This window comes from Durio zibethinus, chromosome 11 (assembly GCF_047325235.1).
Source record: "Durio zibethinus cultivar Kanyao isolate XHJ-2024 chromosome 11, ASM4732523v1, whole genome shotgun sequence".
Classification (NCBI taxonomy): domain Eukaryota; kingdom Viridiplantae; phylum Streptophyta; class Magnoliopsida; order Malvales; family Malvaceae; genus Durio; species Durio zibethinus.
This window is the reverse complement of record NC_143172.1, coordinates 1,100,442-1,122,947: the sequence shown is the minus strand read 5'-3', so window position 1 is coordinate 1,122,947 and position 22,506 is coordinate 1,100,442. Positions and strand designations below refer to the sequence as shown.

Genomic DNA, 22,506 nt, shown 5'->3' with positions numbered 1-22,506 from the left:
AAGTATCTACACTTATATGGCCTACTGCATGTAGGTAATCAAGACTTAAAAGTTCACCATTTTACCTAAACTTGTAGGCTCAAACATAATGTTAGAGTTTGAAAAGGAATTTCCACACTTCTCAATCTTCTTTCCTTCTTCTCATCCATGATTTCTCCAATGATGGCTTGTAGCCTAGCTATCTAAAACCTTTAGGATGTGTTTGCTTACACAAGATTATGATAGGATAGGACAAGATGAAATTATGAATAGTATTATATTAAATAATGTGACCCTATCTAATATTTGATGGGTGAAAGGATTAGGATAGGATAATTTATTTATTGGTCAAAATTATCCTTCGTCAAAATTTATACAATTTGAATTATTAATGTAATCTTTAAGGGAATAATAGAACATATAAGTTATATCCCATGGATTAAAACTAATCCTCTCCACTTTGGGAGGATTGAATCATCCTATACCAAAAGGATGATAATCCTCCTTGTAATCCTACCCCTTTCAATTAGATACAAACCAAACATAATATAGAATGATTATCATTCTATCCTATCCATCATCCTATGCACCAAACATGACCTTAAACTTATTAAACAGACCACTGTATGAAGATATAAGTAGTATTATGTTCCACTCAGCGAGGAAAACACTACTTTGCCTCTTCGCTTTGTATCTTTCCTTGGGATACCATAGAAAATTGACTAAAAAATTTACCAAAAAAGAGCAGGGATATCTAAAACTCTAACAAACTCATCTTGCAATGCACAGATGCTAGATATCCAAATATTAGATCTCTTGAAAATGGATGGGAACCAGATAAGTTAGAAATTCAAAACAAATCTACTAGTGCTTCATTTCCAACACCCATCTACAGTTTGATCATAAGTTTCAGGAATGCACCTAACCATTTTGGACATAATGTCAGATAAACAAGCAATGTTAACCTGAAAATTTTAATGTGCTTAATTTCTAATCATCTGTAATTAGACAAAATTTCATGTACATGTAACCAGGATTACATATGCCAAACTGCTAAAATCCTAAAAGGTATAGGCAGATAAAATGAGCTGTGAGGAGTGCAAAAAAATGATTGATGCTCCCATTAGCCCAGGAAAGGCAAATTTTATTTTCAATCTCTCCTCCCTCATGATAGTGAAAAAAAGTTCACAAATCCATTGGAATAAATAAGCATATGACAAGCTTGATGCATGCCATGGTAATTATCAGTGAATAACAACTTCTTGGTTTTTACTCTTTCAGATAATTGACATCATCATTTCACTATACCAATATCAACAATCAACACTTCTAAAACAAGAAAACCAAAATCTTATCCAAAATTTGCAAAAGAACCCAAAGAGTTTAGAGTTAATGCAACATTTAAAAGATAATCTTGTAAAATGCCTTGAATCAACAACATGCTTCTCATATTTCATCGAAGAATCTCGAAAATAAATAAATAAATAAATTATTGTTATATTTTCACCTCACAGGGGTTGCACCATCCCCCAAAAGTTTACAGATTCAAAAGCTAAAATAGAAATCACAACCATAATATTGCAAAGAAATAATTTTCTCTAACCAATAAAACAGGGTCTAAAAAAAAAGAAGAAAGTGAAGGATGGAAGCACTGACCTTATATGCGCTTTGGTTCTTTGATTGCAAAGACAAGAGAGCCATCGGGCAGCCTACGGAACAAAATCATTAAGGTACAATAAGAGACAAACAAACTGTGGGTTTGTTTTGTTGTTGTCCGATGGAGGCCAAGATCTCATTAGAGTTTTATCTTGCAACTGAAACCTGAAATGAGGGTAGAGACTTTTAGGTACTTTCAGTTCACAGTACAGCATCTACAAGGACACATTGGTTTTTGAATATTTTTTGTGGGTCTCCATAACTCTCTTTTTGTTTTCGTTTCTTCATTTTTCAGCCGAGCTGGACGCCAAATAAACTCACCCTAGGCCTAGCTTACCAAGTACAAAATCTGATGCTAGCAGTTCAACTTCAACATTGCTATTTCCATATACAAATTAGCTGTCGTTGGCTTTGCATCAGTGATGTTCCATCTAGCATTGGATCGACAAGATGATGATGGGCCTGATTTGTATATGTAGGCATCAGGTATATCGGGCCTGTAAGTGGGTTCGTGACCAATCTGATCTGATCCAAATTTTTTGTTGTTTGCGGTAGAGAAATGTGACGTGAAACATGGAAAAGGACATGTAGTAGTAGATAGCCTATGGCTATGGCCTATGGGTAAACGACTCGGTCTCTTCTCAATGCTAATCAATCAGAAGTACAAACCCAAGTAGAAGTAAAAAAATTTTTGTTATAAATCCAAGTACATTGCGTCAGTGGGGATGTCATGGGATTTTGACCCATCATTTCCATTTTTTCCATTACTCGAGAAGAGAAAAAGATGCCTTTTCCCCAATATACGTGATACTAGCTAGTAGTAGTATCATTTTCATCCTTGGTCCCCGTAATCTTTTTTTACTAAAGTAAAACATTTTTTCACCCTCGTAAAGTTATTTTGTAATCTGAGAATAAGTTCATCTAAGATACATGCAAGTTTAAAAATCTAATTTTCATAGATAAACTAAGAAAAATATGCATAACCCCTAAGGGCAAAAAACAAGAACTTTCCCGACAGATTGTTTATGTATGCAAAGAGATAAGAGTCATGTTAATTGGATGTTATAAATTTGCTAATATTTCTCAATCAAATTCTTTGATGTGCAATATTCCTTAAAGAATTTACTAAGCATCAATACTATAAAACATCATGGATGTTTTGATAGATACAAGGGACAAAATTATATAACTAAATCATATAGAATATTGGATTTACATACAGCTACTTGAACTGACCACATTTCTGCACCCTTTTCTTCTCCTTTTATCTTTTTCTTAATGGCATCGTATCTTTGTCTTAATTGAAACCAAGCATATATATGAAAGAAAAAGAAAAGAAATGTAAAACTAACCTAAAAGGTTGTCCCCGTAAGTAAACCGCGTTACTTACTGGAAAATGAAATATAATTATTAAGTTAATTAATTAATTACAATTAAAAGTCAACTTGCTTGCTTAGTTAAGTTAATGGGAGAAGTAGCCAATGAAGTATTGGCTTAGTGGTAAGGAGGATGCTTTAAACTCCTTAGATTTTAAATTCGAATTTCAATGTATTAAGGTTTGATTATTTAGTTATATTATAGTTTGTTAGTTGATTATTTTGTAATTATAATTTTATTATGATGTAACAATTGATTATAATTCTAACTTAAAAAATAATAAGCAAATCGTATTTTCGGATTTGTAGTAGGATTTGGCAACAAATAAGAGAGAGAGAGAGAGAGAGAATTAATATGTTAGATTATATATGAACTAAGTAAAGGAATATAGATGTCTTTTATGATGAGTAACGAGCGTAACTCAAAAGAGTTCGTAAGTGTTGGAATTTGACGGAAGGGAAACACTACGATGCAAACAATGGTAGAAAAAGTAAGATTATTATTTATTAGTGTTTCTTGTTTAAGTCGAGATTGGCGAAAAGAGCTATGTCATAAGGAGACCATTTCTCTCTATCGATCAATTAAAAATTGCTTGTAGCCAGTAGCTATAAGAGTGTTTATGTATATCTTGTTCTATATCCTTATTAGATTTGTCTATATATTGGACATTCATTACATTAAGGTGAAGAAACCTTTTCTTAGTATGCTAAGCTAATGGAACAAGAAGACACCAACAAGATCGAGATTTAATTAGATAGTAATTTTATTAATGTATTACTGACAGTCAGTCCACGTCCAAATTGAGAGAAAGTGGGTTGGACGGGGCACATAATTTCGTTGGAAATGCTTTGCTATAATTCTACTTTTTAATAAGGAAAATAATATATATATATATATAGACAACTAGACAAATGCTAAAAAAAGGATTAATTAGTCTGCATATTTTCAAAGTTCAAAAAAAAAATATTTAAATTTAAAATTTAACTCGATTATTTTATGCAACTACTTTAATAAGTAGTATTTAATAAATTTAAAATTCAAATATCAATAACTATAACCGTTTTCTCTTTTCTCATATTGCGATTTTTTTTTTTGTGAATTCAAAGATAAAAGTGATTATGGAAATAATAATAATAATAAAAGCTTGGACGAATTTCATAGTACCTCGTGACCCTACCCACATCTCGTCCCGTTTTCATCTCTACTCGGTTACAACGACTCGGTAGATGAAAATCAATCGGCTATGTCACAGCTAAAAAAAAAAATTAATTGATAAATAAGAATGAAACAAAAATTTGAAGAATAGAAAGAAAAAATACAATTTCATACGTGATTTTCACATCTTTATCGGGAAAATGTGTAAAAGAGTTTTTTGTCCAAATTTGAGTTTAGAAATTTGGAACTAAATGGAGCATGTAAAGCATATCAACGGAACAAGACAACCAAATGGAGAAAATGAAAGCTTGATTATACATATAATCCTATGTTTATTCACACTTTGGTTGTTTGGGCATGTATACTTGAACTAGTCATAGGTCAATGTAATTGAGAAAGAAAACGACAATAGGATAACATCGGCTATGCTAGAAGCCAAATGCAAGAAACTTCATTACCATTAATTACCGATCTCTTGTTATATTCTGACGATGGCGTTTCACTAACTTCCAATCAGTCAAAGTATATTGCAATATTTTTACCTAGCATTGATTTTCTTTCTTTCGAATTTTTTCTTTTTAATTACTCTTTTCCTTCCTTTTCCCTTTTCTATATCTTTTAAAACATTGAGTTTAATTACTACTTTATTACTTATAAATTAAAATTCAATAAAAAATAAATTTTAATATTTTACCGACAAAAATGGATAGCATAGTTAAATTGTTAAAGGGAAATGAGAAATGATCTTAATTTTTAACTGTGTTACTCTTTCAATCATTGGTACGTCGTATTTGTTTCTTTATATTGGTAGTCTAGATTTGATTCCTTATATGCGTATAGTCTAGATTCAAGCATTTTACAAACATCTAGCATATGTAGTACAACGTACATGCATGTATATTCGATTAGTCAAGAGAAATTATTTTCATGTCAATTAAAAAAAATCATATGATATATTTCAATATTATTTTAAATTAATTAGATTGAAGAGGTCAGCAGGACATGCATGAGAGATTTGAACCAGTAAATAGTTGGCGTTGCAGCCAAAGTATGACATTGTCCTTTCACACACAGAAGAATAGTATTAGCTAGTTGAGTTTAGTGGGTAAAGTTATTATTATAATATCATTGTTGCAAAATCCAAATGCTTGCTACAAGGTTTGGGTGATATGCCCGGTGTTAGGGTTTCATTTTGTCTCTACCTTTGCTCTTTAAGCCCATCACCATTACTACCCTATATTTAACCCATTTTCCCCCATATCATTCTCATCAACTCTACATCACCTGTCTTAAATGTTTCTAGTACCATGGCTGCAGAGCTTGGCCTACTTTCATTGACACAACTTCATAAGTTAGCTCAATCTCAGCAAAACCAGAACCAACAAAACTTAACGGCTAGCTCGTGGATGTGGAACCCTAAGGGGAAACCTGGGGATGGAGACGATGATTCGTGGGAGGTTAGGGCCTTTGCAGAGGACACAGGTAATGTGATGGGCACAACTTGGCCACCAAGGTCTTATACTTGCACTTTTTGCAGAAGGGAATTCCGGTCAGCTCAAGCCCTTGGGGGTCACATGAATGTGCACCGCCGTGACAGGGCTCGGCTTCACCAAACACAGCCTGGTAGTAGTGGTGCATTAATGAATCCAACCCCAACATCTTCTACAACTGCTTCCTCATCTACTCTCTTTATCCCAACTCAAGAATTTGCCACAAATGGCGGCTTGTGTCTACTCTACCAATTGCCTAGCCCTAATGGAGTTTTCACTTCTCCACCTATGAAGGCATGCTCTATTGATTCACCTTCGACCCTTCTCTCCATTTCACCATATCATCCCTCTAACTACTTGATGGCAGCAGCACCATCTATAAATTTTCCGGTAACGCCTCCGGAGCTGAATAACTCTTCCTCTTCTCTCTGTTACTCAACCAAAGCTAAACAATCAACGTCGTCGGCAGATAACAATCTCAATGATGGCAACAATATCAACAGCAGCAACTACAAGGAAACATCAATTGACGACCTTGATCTAGAGCTTCGACTAGGGCATAGATCAACAACATCTTGACGGGGAAAAAAAAAAATCAAAGAGAGTGAGTGTGCAATTTTCTTTATATAATTTGCCAGTTTGAGGAAGAAAGAGTACCAATGAATGTATGAGATTTAGTCTAGTTTTGATTAACTTGGTGTGAGATTTTTTTTTTGTTTTTTCAATGCTTGATATAAAATTTTCATTTACTACATGTGAAGTTAGGTGCTACATCGAGATAGAGCAAAGAAAAGTTAAGAGAAAAAGAAAAAGAAAAGCAACCTGTAAATTGAAAGAAAACAAAGGATTTATTATTTTTAAGAAGAATAAATGAAAACAAGATTAGGGTTTGAGTGATAGACTGGTAAAGTCTGCAGTGCAGAGTCATTTTCTGGTTACAGGTTTTTCTGAGAAAGTCAGTGTGTGTCTCTCTCTCTGGGCATATATTTCCGTTTCTATTAAGGCCATACAAGATTCAAGCCTCTTGTTCACATAATAAAACTTGGGAAAGTAAGTACTTTTACCAAACAATTATTGATAACACTGAGAAAACATCATCAGACTGCATTAATATTGCTCTTTAGGAAAGGGTACCCTTTTTGTTTATAGGTTGATATATGCATATCTCCTGATCAGGAGTCTAGCACAAGAATAATTTCATTATTATCATTTTCCTTCCTTATTTCTTTTTTCCTTTTGTGTGTGTGTGTCCTTACCCTTGTTATTAAGTTATGTATCCTGCTTCTGGTCTGGTCGATTATGTGTTTGAAGCAGGTCATAAAGTATATACAAAAAGAGAAATCTATACGTGTTTTTCTTCCAGAAAACCAAAGAAAAATGAGAAGAGAAAAAAGAAAAGGGGTCCATGCTTGAATAGTAGTACCGTTGTTTATAATTAAGCTTGGAAAGGGAAAAGACATTGAATGTGTTTTAGACCACAAAAATCAAGACTTTTCTTTGGAGTAATTAAGACAGTGCTTGTAAAATTCCATTCACATGAACTAAGTCGTGCAAAGAAAGCCAAAATCAATCGATTTATCTCATTGGGATTTGTGACTTTGAGATGAATAGTTCCCTTGGAGGGAGATAACAAGGCAAATTTTACTATTGATGTGACAATCAGCTTGAGAGAAATTAGATTATACTTTTGTTTACTTAACAAGTAATTAATGGCCATAAGACCAAAGTCCTCTTAATTAGATTTTAATAACTCAAATATCAATGAATATATATATATATATATGATGAATGAGCAAAGTGTAAACCAATCAAGAAAATTAATGACTAAAATAAAGTAGCCCAAGTGCTTTATGGATCGTTGTAGGTGCCAGGTATGATTATAACGTCAATTTCATGATCTCAAAGTTCAATCATAAAAAATGGAGGCCTTAAAAAAGATTGCAATAATTTTGAATCCCCTTAATGTATATATATATAAAAAAAAAAAAAATCATATCGTCCCTTTTATTTTTTGGCCAATGATCATATTGTCTCCTTACAACTTACAATTTCAATCTCAAACTTTTGGAAATTTGTAAACAAAGTGAAGTTCAAGGGGATGAAGGAAAGCTATAGCCAAAAAAAAAAAAAACCAAAAAGGCCTCATGCATGCCTGTATTAACAACTAAATCCACCTAACATATGACATTTAAATGTTATATTATGCATGATGTTGCCATATGAGATATGTGTAGTTGGGAATTCAAGTTATTGCTGATATTACAGCATTCAAATTCTTAATAGACCATGTTCTGAACCTATGTATTCTTACAACACTATCAACAATACGTCTTCTCCTCGACTAGTTTTCCATACTTAATAAAATTTCTTTATTAATTAGCTAAAAGGAAAAGGAGTCACTTAATTTTATCATTTGTCGTTGTTTTTCATTTACCCATCAACAAAAATATTTGCTTTTCAAAAAAAAAAATTATCATTCATGAACTATTTGAAGAATTCAGAATTAATTTAATAGTTATTATCTCTCTCAATTTTAAAAGTTTTTTTTTTGCCAACCTCTCAATTTTAAAGCTCAAACCCATTTTTCGTCCTTAAACTTACTCATATGGATAAAAAAAATTGCATGAAATGTTTTTTTTTTATGGTTCTCCAAATAGTTTTATATTTTTTATATTTAAATTTATCAAAATTTAAATTTTGATAACTGAAATTAAAAATCCATCATTTTATAACTGTTTATAAGTTTCCATTCATATCTATCAAATGTTTCCAGAGGGCGTACTCTTCTCATGTTGGATCTGCTTGACATTAAGTGAAGTAGCTCTCCAAATCCCTAAAATATTTATAAAAAAAATGAATTTTTTTGCTTGACTTTGATTGGTGCAGCTGGAAGCATTTCCGGTTTTATTTGTAAATATCAACCTGACTCTCATTAATTGTCTCGTGATATAGAATTAAAGCTATACGAATTAATCAGCCAACAAACTTCCTGTGTCAAACTTGAAATTCAAAACATATAGTAGTCTATATATATCTGTTTGTGGGCTGCATGAAATTTACCCTTTATAGGGATCCCTTAAGTTATTAATTTGTTTTGCTTTGCTAATATGTAGTTGTTGAATTTTTCTAATGCTTCGATTGGAAGTTCTCCATAATTTTAATCAGTCATTACCAAACTAAAATAAAGAATATTTATCAATAAAATTATTGAGGAAGAGCACAAAATTTCTTCAAATCAAGGACCAAACAATGTATATATTATCAAAGAATGAGTTTTTTTAAAAGTATTTTTGAATGATTTTTACGAAAATAAAGTTTATAATCCATATGATAATATGCATAAGTGTTGGCCTCTGAAATGATAAATAAACAAAGGAATTCGAATGTCATTTGAAGAAATTTAAATGACCAAATAGTTGAAGAATTAAATCATTCTCTTTCGTTCTTACTTTTTGTTTTTTTATTCAAGTGTGTTAATTGAAAACTTGAAATATAATTTTGTTCTTCTTCGATATAGGTATTGTATTATGGAAATAATATTTTCAAGAGCTCATTTGCACGTAAATGAAAAACTATTATCCTTAAGATCTCTTTTCAAGTGCTTTACTTAAAGTTTGTTCATGTTCAATTTGTTTCCATTAGTGAATATTACATACAAACACCAAAAATAATCACCTTAAGGAACACATACATATGGGTATATAATATACCAGATACCACCAACCATGTATTCTGCAACAATATTGCATTAACTGATCATATATCCTCAACTTCTTGAAATTTTCATTCACCTTTTCTTCCTTTTTGTCCTCAGTCAAAGAAAGGTATTAGAACAATATTGATAAATTTCATTCACTACTGCAATTTTCTTAGAGATATTGCGGACCTTTGATTAGTTATAACATTTGATTGTATCTATATTGTTAGTATTATTTGTCTGTCAAATAATTAATAAGAGAGTTTGGGTTTCCACATTTCTTTCGGTGGGTGGGATTGGGGCGCTCATGGCTGGTTGAAAGGGAAGGGTAGCCCTTTTTCTGGATTTGCAGCACTGGCTAGCTAGTGCCTAGTCGTCAATCTGTTTTATTTTTCTTTTTGTTTCTTTTGATAATTTACTTTACTTTGGGTACTTAATAAAACAGTAATTGTAGGCTTATGTCGTTTCTGTTGGACTCTTTAAGCCTGCAATGCAGCCCTACTTTCCTTCAAAGCGGCAGCAGCTTCACCATACAGGTAGCCAGCTTTCCCTTTAATTGCCAAAATGAAAACCAAAGTAACAAACATTCCTTCAAGTCAGATAAATTGCAAGAGTTTAAAACTCATTTCTTTCCATATCATTTTCTTGTTTTCTGATCCAAACTTTGGCCTCTTTGTCACCTAAAAAAAAAAACAAACTCATCGTAGCAAAATCTTTAAACTCAAACTATCATTGCATGTGTATTTCTCTGTCAAACTGTACTAAGTAAATGATCACACATTTTTAACCATCCATTGGGGAGTAATAAATTCATATAGATATATACTGGTCCACTCCATTAGAGGGACAGGTGAACTTGACCCACAGAAACTCGTGGCCTGAAATTGAATTTGGCTAAGCTAGTCATGTGAAGGCTTCATGACTTCATGTGTATCACGTGGCACTGGTAACTGTTAAAGAACAGGCGATTTTGCTGTTTAGTTTAGCTAGCTATCTTGAAAATTTATAAAGAAACCCAAATCAGAAGCTTAGTTTGCTGGTGAACATCATAACACGGAGACCCACATGGAACATTCTCCTCTAGAGATCTGAAATAAACGGAAGCAATAAGGATGAATTAACCTGCAAAAACAGGTAAAGTACACAATTACACATCAACCAATTACATTTAATAAAAGACCCTTTCTTCAAACATAGATCAAACCAATATAGTGGAGTGAATAATATGCAAATAACTACCAAAAAAATTCATAAGGTCAAAAAAAAAATCTTGCTTATAAAAGCCTTGTGATTGGAAGAAAGTAAAAGAAAAATCTAAACCACGTAATTTGTAAAGTCAAAAAATGCTCAAAAGTGATAATATTTTATGTGTATATTTATATATATAATTTTCCTGACATAATAAATTTAGTATGTATGTATGTATACTGAAATATTTTTGCATAGTACGTACTGAGCTGTGTTGGACCACTTCACTTCCCTCATAAATTGGCTGCATCGACGTTCGATGAGTACTTTCATACAATTACAAGATCCCATGGGGATTTTTTTACGGTACAAATTGATTTTATATGATTGGTAATAATGATAGTAATGAGATTAAGTATTATAGTGATAAAAATTAAATATTATAATTGTGAGATTAAAATTAATAGTAAAATATGTGTTTAGATGTGGATATATTAAAGATATTAGATTAAAATTTATATATAATGAAATTTATAATATATATTTACTATTTGTAAAATTAATAAATAATTATAAATTATTACTATTATTTTAGATCAAAATTTTTTTGCTAATAAATTAAAAATTACTAGAATTGTTTATTAATTATTTATTAACTTTTTTATGTATTAAATTATATTAAATTATTATTTATATATTTATTTAATGTTTAGTTATTAATTTTTATTAGGTAATATATAAATTTATTTTATTAAATTAATAAAGTAATTTAACAAGTTCTAAATAAAAAAAAATAAAAGAATGAAAATAAAAAAAAAAAAAACCTTAAGTGGCAGGGATATTTTTCTCCCTTCACTATACTCTTAAAGATAAAAAAAGAAAAAAAAAAACTTGAATAGAGGTTTTTTTGAAAATAAATACTTCAATGTGTTAGAAAATTTTCACTTACCCTTTTAAACTGAGGGTTCAATGCAGTTGGCAAACACCAACCACACTGACCCATATTGATTCAAATGCAAAAAATGATGCAAGTGAACTCATAAAGTACTTCAACCTTACCAGTATGATAGGCTCCAAACTTACCCTTAATCCTTTATTTGAGTTAAAAGGTAAATCTAATATTGCTATCAAACTGTTTTTTATATATGATAAGGCATTAATTATAGCCATGAGGCATCAATTTTCTCAATGGTATATGCTTAGAAAATTATCTATCTTGAGTTATAAATCCTACTGCTACAACTCCTGTTTGTTTGGGGGTTTTGATATATCTTTTTGTGATTAGGAAGCAATGTAGTTTTTCCAAGAAATGCTCATGTGCAATGGGAATTGGGAAGGGGAGGGTGGGGTGGGAAATGCATCAGTACTGAGGGAAAAGAGTACCTTCTCACAAGATACTGAATCTATGTTTCAGACCTTTGTTTCTTCAACTTCTTATTGCTGAGTGCTACAGTTGGTACATCATCCTTTCAGCCTTTTGCCCCTGTCTCCGACCCCACCGAAATCCGTAGCCAGCTAAGACACCACCACATTTATAGGCTGAGATGATTTATAAGTACTTGCTCTCCAGCCACCTTGCTTGGTCCCCTCCCCAACCCACTGATTTCCCACTCTCTCCCCCCCTCCCTCTTTCGATTTGGATCGTACATGATAAATGTCGATCATCGTCATCAATTCATCACACACACACAAGCATAAACCACCGTAGAGAAATCCATCAACCATGAATCAGTGTCCCCCTAATACATTTATGGCTTCACTGCAGCAGGTTTTTCTTCCTTTTCTTTTCCTTGCTAAAGTGAAAACCCCATTTGACTAAAACCTTTTTTTTCCTGGTTCTTTATCGTCTTCTTTTTCAACACCTGATGAAAGAAGCTGAGCAGGAAAGAGTAAAGAGTGGTAATATAGACCAAGATTCTGATAGTTAAAAAGTTACAGATACATGAATAGTAGGGTCGTTCAGTTGAGAATAAAAAAAAATACAAGTGAAAAAATGAGTGCGTGGTAAGGTGGGTTTTGAGGAATAGTCATGGTCAGTGCATGGGCCTCATATTCCCAGGTCACCCCTCCAACAAAGTCAGTAATCATTGCCTTTCTCTTATCTTCATCTTCATGGGAAGCCCTGTCTCTTTTTTTCTCCCTTCTGGTCCTCTCTAACAGTCTCTGTTACTACAGTGACACCTTCTATAAACACTGCGAACACAAGCCAACTTTGTGTAGACTTTTAAGGTTGTGTTTTAGCAAACAAAATCCATGGTCAGATCATGTGATGTACCCTTCATTTTCTAAACTTCTTTTGCTGCTATGATAGTAGTTGCCTAACCGAACTAATTTACCTCAGATCATATACACTGATAAGATAATACTACTGCATTACTAATTCCACATTTAATCAATTATACACGAGTTAAAACAAATCTATACTGATATGGTAACATCAACATCATGTGCTACAAACATTGTCCCACAAATGTGAAATTGGGTCGCATGAATCCTATCATATAATGTCTGTGCTTCTGTACTACTAAAGCTTAAGAAAGATCAGTAAATACTGCAATTTTTTTTATCAATAATTCCCTACCAAATCACATATTCTTTAGAATGAATTCACAGTAACAAAAGTAGCAGTAACAAATTAGAACCTCGAATAGGCCCAAACAGAACAGCAAAACCACATCCGACAAAAGGATTATTTATGTTGAATGGAAAGCTGACGCTGCTATGTCTATTAGCTTTTGTATTTGCCAGGCAACCAATTCTGGTGTTGTGTCATGAACGTGAGGCTCTGATATAAAAGATACAATATATTTATATATATATATATATATATATATGGGACTGGAAATGGCATCAGAGCAAAGAATAAAAAGGTGATCATCATAGCCACAGACTGAAAGTGTGCACTATTTCTTCATCAAAATTTGTACCAAAAAAAGCTGTCATCAGAATGCAGATGATGCTAATTTTTACGTTGTGTTTGTTTTAAAGACGACTTAATCCTGATACTGTCTTCTCGTTAGAGTTTAGCCGTATAAGTAGAATGAATAGGTATAAAGCTAGCTATAGGGTGTTTATTCAATCGATCAAGTAATTTTAAATTAAATTATCTAAAATTAAATTAATCAAATTATATTATTTTCATTAATTAAATTGAATTTTTTAATTTCAAAAATTAACTTATCAGAATTAATTCGATTAATTTTTTTAGTTAATTGAATAATAAAATACATTAAATTATATTATATTTTAAATTTTTATTTTTTTATATATGAAATAAATTAAATAAAATCATCAAACAAAAATATTAAAATATTAAAATATTAAATTAAAAACTCTAATAACTTGAAATGAAATAAATAATTACATATTTTGTTGTTTTATATATAGATTTTATAATATTTTAATTAAAATTTTAATTAATTCAATTAATTTGATTTTCAAATTAAATTAATCAAAAATTAAAATTTTTTAAAAATTATTTTTAATAATTTATAAAAATTAATTCAATTAAAACTAAAACTAAATTATGAATACTCTTTAGCTAGCTACACTTCCAATCTTCTTTTAGAAACAAAAAAAAGGACTAAAAAATGGGAAAACGATAACAATGAGAACAGGTTGCCAACATCAATCAAAACAGAAATTTCAATGACTGAAATTGTTCCATTGGTCCCGTCCTCTTTAATCCCCCGCCAGGCTTTTTCCTATGGGTAGTATTTTTCCTAAATAACCCTCACTGTGGATAGGGATTGAAGATTTGTTAACAATCTCTCTTGCCCAAGTTTGGGTGATTCAAGAATTTTGTTACCCAGGCCTGGGCTATACCCAAAAAAGGCCCATTTTTTTGAATTGGGTAAAGCATGAACAGGTTCAAGAAGTCTTCAATCTTTGGGTTCTAACTTTTGGATTAGACCAACCTCTAACCCACGTACTACTTTTAATCCCACATCGGCCTGCTAACAAAGATCATTGGAAGAATTTGTTCCTTTTCTCTATTTTGTAATAAAACAAGCTCTCTCCAGAGTGGAGAATCGTCTTCTGAAACGCTAACCTGCCCTTTTCTCCTTTTTGGAATAAAAAAAACAAGCTGTCTCCACAGTGGAGAATCATCTTCTGAAACGCTAGCTCTCCACTGTTTCAAGTCACCCATGGCAACTTCGAACGTGAAACAAACACTGGGCAATCTTAACGAAGAGTCCTTTGTTTCACTTCTAACAAAGGTCATTGGAGAATCCAAGTTCCTTCAAAACAACCCTCCAGAACTTTTCCCAGAAGAAGACAGGGTGGTCAAGCATGTACTAGATTGTCTCCTACCTTACAGTACAACAACTGGAGGAGGACCTTTGGTTGTTAACCATGTTACTTATTTCCCTGGAAGAGGCAATCTCATTGTGGAGTATCCCGGAACTGAGCCTGGGAAGATCCTGTCTTTTGTTGGGATGCATATGGATGTTGTCACCGCTAATCCCAATGACTGGGTACTTAGTCTCTTTTGCTTTTTCTTTTCCTTTCAATATTTTTATATTTTGGTTTTGGCTTACTATTTTTTTAATCCAAAAACTTGGTTTTTGTTTAAAGTTTGAATTTTTAATGGCTGTTTAAGGATGGGTTTCTGGGTTTTCGAGTGATATTTCTTAATTTCTGGCTAAAGGAATCTTTTTTTCCTCAAATGTTATAGATTTGGTAGTGTGAATTTGGCTAATATTAGTTTTTTCATTGGTTTGAATTTGGTTAATTTTGATATTATATTTTGAATTATTTTTGCCGATTTTTGAATGTTTATAACTGAAATATGTTGATGGTTTTACATTATGTGATAACTGTATTTGCAGGATTTTGATCCTTTCTCGTTGAGCGTTCATGGTGATAAACTTTTTGGCCGTGGAACTACTGATTGTTTGGGACATGTTGTCCTTGTAACTGAACTGATGAAGAGACTTGCTGAGACAAAACTGGAACTAAAATCAACTGTTGTTGCAGTTTTTATAGCCAATGAAGAGAACTCAGCAATAACCGGAGTTGGTGTTGATGCACTAGTGAAAGATGGGCTGCTTGATAAGCTGAAGGGAGGTCCACTGTGAGCACTTTCGTTTCTCAAAGAATAAATGCGGAGCATTTGTAGCATGAAGCATGTTTCAGATGTGATGATTATGTTAAAAAAAAAAAAAATTTACCATTATTTATCCTTTCTCCGATTAGATGGCAGACTTCATTTAATTCATATGATTTCACAGTTTCTGGATTGATACAGCGGATAAACAACCTTGCATTGGTACTGGTGGTATGATACCCTGGAAACTTCATATGACAGGGAAGCTATTTCACAGTGGCTTACCACACAAGGTATATCATATTACTGCATTTGTTATGTAGCCTATGTAAGGAATTATTTCACATAACCATAAGCCATGGAGTTTAAACCTAAATCCCTAGGTAGAGGGAAAGATAAGAAAATGTTTGAATGTTAAATCTGAAATTTTTATTTCACCATGAATTATCTTTACTCTTGATTGCAATATATTAAACTTTTTCCCGAATGAATTGACTTCTGGAACCTACAATATTTTGACCCATAAACCCATAGGCAGATTCACTTCTATACCTGATAAATTCCCTAAGATATTGCCTAATTAAGATCCAACCATGACTTATAAAGCAAATAGAAAATCCTATTATAATCTATTAAAGTAGTTTCTGCTTATTTGTTTTTCAGAAAAACAGTCCGTGTTTAACCTTGAGAATCTCTCTGTGAAAGTTGTGTGCAGTTAGAAAATGTTGGCATACTGATTTGCTAGTTCTTGACGAGAAAAAGGAAAGATATTTATGTTTCTTCATTCTCCATGTTTTTATTAACTTTCAAGTTGTTCATTATCTGCAGGCTATAAATGTATTGGAGCTAGGCATGGAAGCACTTGAGGAAATCCAACTACGGTTTTATAAAGACTTTCCACCTCATCCAAATGAGCAAGTATATGGATTTGCTACACCATCAACCATGAAACCAACTCAATGGAGTTGTAAGTTTTAAACCTTAGATTAGCAAGTTATTCCTGAGAATAAAGTTGGTTCATTAATTAAATTCTTCTTTAGTGCAGATCCAGGTGGTGGAATCAATCAAATTCCTGGAGAGTGTACAATATCAGGAGATGTCAGGTTTATTATATTGTCAGAGTGTTTACAGAGCTTGTCAACATAATATGTATTCTTACTAAGTCCCTTTTTTTTTTGGGTTGCAGGTTAACTCCTTTCTACAAGTAAGTAACCCTCCTATTATCCAAAAGATCTCATCAACCTTGGTCTGAGTTTTATGTTCATTCTTTCAAGTTATTTGTTGGTGGAAGATGATTGTTTCTTTTCCAAACAAAATTGCTAGTGAATATTTTCTTTGAAAAATTATCATACTCTATCACAGTGTAAAAGATGCAATGAAGAAGCTACAAGAATATGTAGATGACATAAACGAAAATATAGACAAGCTAGACACCCGGGGTCCAGTTTCAAAATACATCCTACATGATGAAAACCTTAGAGGAAGGTATGTCCTCTTTCTAGCTTTCTCTGTAAAACAAACTAGTTCTAGGTGTAGTTAAGCTTTTCATTTACCATATCTGTTCAAGAAGAATCACCCTTTGTTGCTAATCTTTCTCATCTATTTTTCTGTAACTTTTTCTGAGTTGTTATGTGGTACTCTATTTACAGCCTTACATTGACTTTTGATGAGGCAATGCCTGGAGTTGCTTGTGATCTTGATTCTCGCGGTTTCCATGTATTGTGCAAAGCAACTGAAGATGCAGTTGGGCATGTGAAGCCTTACTCAATTACTGGAAGTTTGCCACTCATTAGGGAGCTGCAAGTGAGACATATATCTTTTAGTAGCTCTTGGCCTTCTTTTAAACTGCTATTAGCTAATTTTTTTCCTCATTTTCTATCAGGATGAGGGTTTTGATGTCCAAACTGCTGGCTACGGTATGATACCATTATTGCTTTTTGCATTTAAGTTATCAAAAGCTATTGCAGACATTGAGCAAGAGCCTTTACTGTATATTAAATTAATGTTTAAGATAAGTATGGCTGATACTTGTCAAAGGAGGCCATGCAACCAGATTAAGTAGCAAGAAGCTACTGTAGTCCCAATTTACATGGCATGGGAATCAGTTTGCAGGCAAATGAAGTTACTTGAAAGATTATGGATAAAAAACAGAGGAGAATAGCTCTTTGCTTTTTCTGAAATAATATTTCTATGGGATGCCATGCCATGATAGGTATTTCAGTTAGAGCTACCTATATACCATATAGAGAATTAGTGCAAACTATTGGGAAAATATATGCTTTTACTGCTGTTGTTAAAATTCATAATCCCATCAATCCTTTTTTTGTTCTTGTGATGTTCTATTTACTTTAGAATTAGCTGGATTCAACTGAATGGAATCATTAAATGTTGTGTTTTACTGTTAGAACAATGCAAGAAGATATGAAGATCTGACATGCTTCATTTTGCAAACACATACATGCAGGTTTAATGTCCACGTACCATGCCAAGAATGAGTACTGCCTTCTATCTGACATGTGCCAAGGCTATCAGGTTTTTACCAGCATCATCTCCCAGTTAGAAGATTGAGATATCGAGTTATATATGAGCTAAATAAGCATTGTAACCATTCCCCCATAAGCACGATGCAAAATCATATGACGTTTGAGCAGTTTGTGTGAATATTACGATATACATGCTTACTGCAACGAAGTATTCTGCTAGTTTGTTTGATGTGGATTTTACTCATTTGATTTCTAAAGCACGATCAATTGAAACTCCGACTTTTTTTTGGTAAACATAAACATGACAAAAAAGCAAGCTCGCTAATGCCAACTTGGGGAAAACCTTTCTTTTTCCTTTTCCTATTTTCCTTTTGCTTTTGTTCACATTGTTCTTAATGGAAAAAATTCCATCTGGTATCATTGTGTAAATACAGTTTTTTTTTAATGCATTGGGCGTGCCTCATCTTTCTTCAGCACACTGTTAGTATACAACATATTTGTACATTATACAACAATCCTAATCCAAATGATATTGCTACTTTTTTTCTAGATCCTGTGTGATATACAAAATTCTTCCATTCCTCAGTTGTTACTCATCTGACAGCTCCTTCATAGTTTGGTCGAGTTCTTTCCTTCCGATTTAAGCTGTTGAATTCTCTGGCGTAGCCTCCGCTGGTGGTCATGTATCTTCCAAAGACCATGTCCCAATATAAGAGCCGAGTATATACCATGTGTGATAATGGGTGCAAGAATGTTGTTTGTCTGTCAGAAAATAAAGACCCAAATTAGTGAGCTGTTCTTATAAAAAAACCTAAATGGGTTAGTTGCTTCATTTTGAACTGATCCCTCTCAACTACTTCAGATAGTGTGACATGTTACCTCGATCCATTCAAATCCAAGGTAAAGGGCCAATATTCCTTCCAAAAGGGGAGAGTAGATCTTTTTCATTTTTCTCCTCTCATACCACGCTGCATCATGTTTTACCAAAAAAAATCAGAGATGAATACGTAACAAAAATTAGTAGCAGATTACACTATTAAGTTCGAAGTATGATTCCCAGACGGTTCTTCTGCCTAAAACTTCGGTGCATATAGAAATGACTGGTTATACTAGTTAGATCTATCGTTTATATGGTGATTATGCAATTATGATATGGTCAGATTTTGGTATTTTTAGCTCTCTATCTAATGGTATAAATTTACACCAATAGTCGCGTGATCTGTTAATAGAATGCTAAACTTTTAGTTCCAAGAATCAGAGTTCAAATCCTAGCAACCTCAAGTAACAAAAAAACGATATAGGTCAGAGGGAACACCTGTGAATAGTTTTTTCAGATCTTCACGAGCAGAACGGGATCGTTGAAGTGGTGCAACTACATAAGTAGGATCTAAAGATGGGAAAAAGAAAAGCAACAAGTAAAAACACAGAAGTAAAGGGAGGCAGCCACATTTCTCGAAATGATAGTGACAATGATCTACCTTTTGGAGAAGCAGCCACATAATAAAGAGAACCTGTAAGAGCAGCTGTTATTACAGCTGCAAATGCCCGGGCAAATGGGACAAAAGGAGGCAGCACACCTGTCTGTAATTATAGAGGAACGAAACAAGTCACAATATTTAGTTGTGAGAAAAAAATTATTACCCCAGAATAGAAGGTACGATCTTTAGACTAGAATGCATACAAGAGATGCCATTCCTCGAGCATCCGAAACCAACTCAGTGCCTCTCAGGAATATATCAGCCAATGCTCCCTATTTTTCAAGCAGAAGCTATTCTTATCAGTTCATTGCCATTATGGGCTGAGTAAGGAATTGAGAAAAGTAAATCAATTTCTGCAGGTATGCCATATGGCAAGCTTCCTGAGAAGATTGTAGCAGAATAATTACATAATTTTAGAATACCGGATCTCCTGGATGGGAATACTTTAAGAATTCCCCCATAACTAATTCTACATTATACATAATACAATAAAAAGGAAAATTTTCGAGATGACAGACCTGAACAGCAGCTCTGTAGAAAAGCTCCTCTCCAACTGAGCTAGCAGCGACCATAAGTATGAACTGCAAAAGTTGTTCAAGGTGAAATCGGTTCCTCATTGCTTCATTGAAGCATGTTAAAGGGGATATCTAAGTAGTAAACAAGTCTAAGATGATTTACCTGCCAAGGTGACATTCCATAAAAGAAGCTCCTTAATTCCTCATCCTCCACATCTCTTATTGCACGAGCTTGGGGAGATAGTTTCACTACTTCATCCTATATTACCACCACGCAAGTTCATCACAATATAAGCACCAAATTCAAAAGACACTTCTGAACATGAATATAAACTGAAAATCCACGAATAAATTTGGATTTTGTAACTCCCATAAACCCGACCTGAACTAATTCTAGATTCTTTCTAAGCATAGACCCAAATCTATAGTCTTTCTTGAGATTTCAAGAGCTTAAAAAAAAAAGAACATGGTAAACCCTTTTTCATCCATAAAACTCATACATATACTATGTTGTTTATAGACAAGATTCAAATAAGCAATTTGGTATAAAACCAATTATAAAACTGATAAGCAAATAATGAACATACATCTAATATGAAAAGAAGGGCCATGATTGGAGGAACTGCATAGCCAAGTCCTACAAGAATGGCATCTAATGAAGGATGAAAACCTCCCATGCTGTCGATTCCAGTAACTGAACATATAAACCTCCCAGCTAGAGCCATTACTCCATATATCCCTATACAAGCATACAAAAATAAATAAAAATAATAACTGTTTACTGCTTTATATAACCCCTTCCATCAAATACTAATTATTCTGCTTTATACCACAAAAAAGACCCAAATAACCTCATAATTGACAAAATTGAATTATTGATAAGGCTTTAAATCATCATGAATTGGGAAAAAATTGATTATGTTGAAGAAACATCAGCTTTTCTTCTCCTCAAAGCAAAAGTAAAAAATCTATAAATAGAAAATTATGGAAGAAGAAAATTTATTGAACTTCAAATTGAAAGACAAAATCATTTCATAATTGGCTTCAAAGGGGAAAAGAAATGAAAAGAAAAAAAAAGCTTCCCACTTTTGCTTCCCTACCTCGGACTATTTGCTTTATCAGAAATTTCCCCTTTTCGACGCCTCTTTCGCTTTTAGAAACTAAAGCTTTAAAAAGAAAGGTACTTTCCTTAAAATTCCTATTTTCTGAAATTCCTAAGCAATCTAAATATAAAAAGTTAAGCTTTTACCAATCTTTGCAATTATTTTCCTGGAAATTCACCATCTTGGAGCAAAGTTTTTTCAATAAAATCGGAAAAAAAAGAAAAGAAAATAGGAAAAGTTACCGATTCCATAGCTGAGTCTAACAACAGCACCAATCTTATCCCAAACAGGAAAATCCGCAGCTTCACCCAAGCTTCGATCCAGTGTGGTCACTTCCATGGCACTTGCCGTAAACCTTTCTCTCTCTTTAATGGCAGCTTCACCACTCCGTTCCACGGACGCCTTTGCGCACTGCACCGACATTCTCCTCTTTCTCACCCCAATCTCACAAAGCAACTTGAAATTCGAATTAGAGGAATAAGAAAAAGAAGAAAAAAAGCAACATGATCCCAAGTACGATGTCGTCGTCTTCGGTGTTAACGATAGTATCGGAACCTCCATAGACGTCCCTCCTTTCTTTCTGTTTCTTTCTTCTTCTTCGTCGTCGCCGTCGTTGTTGACTTCGTCAAAAATTATTGGCCGTACGTTAGTTGTTTGGATACATTGTTTTAAGCATAATGGAAGTTTTAGAGTGTTGTGATGATGATCGGACGGTGGGTAAGATGAAGTGTGGGGTCCTTTAATTTGTGAGATTGGTGCTAAAATCTAAAAGGACCAATGTTTTAATGACACGTAGCGATAATGCTCGCCACACTGTGGAGGAAAATTCAGGGGAAAAAACACTATTATAACAATAACTTAAAATTTTAAGTGTTTAAAATTATTAAGAAAAATATGATGGTAAATTAAAATGCTTAAAAATATATATAAAATAATAAAATTATTTTGCTTACAAAAAATTATAATTTAACGCAAGCAGTGTTGATTAATGCTTTGGGTGAGGCTTGGAAAGGGTTGAAATTTTTTTTAATTTGGCCACTGAAACAGATAAATTAATTTTTTAATTTCTTAAGTATATGGTTTTAAATTGTAATAGTAATTCATAATCATAAAAAAAAAAAAAAAAGCAGGTGCCCCAAGGATACTTCCTGATTGGGCCTAACAAGAAACAAGACAAACTAATGTTAAATGCTAATTTTAATTCAACAATTTGTGACAAACAAACAGACAGAGACCCAGCAAGTGGTAAACAAAGAATCCAATCATGATGGGAAAAAAAAAACATATCACATAAATTTTAAAACCTGTTCCAATATGGCTGGGACTGGGATTTTC

At 33.0% G+C, this 22,506-nt stretch overlaps 3 protein-coding genes across 5 annotated transcripts; 2 read left to right on the top strand and 1 right to left on the bottom strand.

Moving 5' to 3' along the window:
- Window positions 1–5,170: 5,170 nt before the first annotated feature.
- Window positions 5,171–6,516, top strand: LOC111291271 (uncharacterized). The gene has a single exon (XM_022882912.2). It carries the CDS (start codon window positions 5,475–5,477, stop codon window positions 6,234–6,236), a length of 762 nt encoding a protein of 253 aa, XP_022738647.1. The 5' UTR covers window positions 5,171–5,474; the 3' UTR covers window positions 6,237–6,516.
- An 8,059-nt stretch (window positions 6,517–14,575) lies between these two features.
- LOC111289449 (acetylornithine deacetylase-like) lies at window positions 14,576–18,351 on the top strand. Its single transcript, XM_022880497.2, has 10 exons — window positions 14,576–15,020; window positions 15,375–15,619; window positions 15,777–15,885; window positions 16,421–16,559; window positions 16,638–16,695; window positions 16,779–16,796; window positions 16,955–17,077; window positions 17,242–17,395; window positions 17,475–17,508; window positions 18,057–18,351. The coding sequence occupies exons 1-10, from the start codon at window positions 14,691–14,693 to the stop codon at window positions 18,158–18,160; spliced, it is 1,314 nt and encodes a 437-aa protein (XP_022736232.1). The 5' UTR covers window positions 14,576–14,690; the 3' UTR covers window positions 18,161–18,351.
- Window positions 18,352–18,407: 56 nt separating this feature from the next.
- Window positions 18,408–21,988, bottom strand: LOC111289450 (uncharacterized). Of its 3 annotated transcripts, XM_022880498.2 has the most exons (9): window positions 21,414–21,988; window positions 20,656–20,807; window positions 20,232–20,327; window positions 20,072–20,134; window positions 19,757–19,825; window positions 19,554–19,656; window positions 19,391–19,462; window positions 18,955–19,043; window positions 18,408–18,837 (listed from the first exon to the last, which is right to left on the bottom strand). In XM_022880498.2, the coding sequence occupies exons 1-9, from the start codon at window positions 21,730–21,732 to the stop codon at window positions 18,685–18,687; spliced, it is 1,116 nt and encodes a 371-aa protein (XP_022736233.2). In that variant the 5' UTR covers window positions 21,733–21,988; the 3' UTR covers window positions 18,408–18,684. The 3 variants fall into 3 exon arrangements, with proteins under 3 accessions (XP_022736233.2, XP_089623638.1, XP_022736234.2); XM_089767512.1 differs by lacking the exon at window positions 19,757–19,825 and having other exon boundaries at window positions 21,414–21,873; XM_022880499.2 differs by lacking the exon at window positions 18,955–19,043 and having other exon boundaries at window positions 18,616–18,837; window positions 21,414–21,873.
- Window positions 21,989–22,506: the final 518 nt, after the last annotated feature.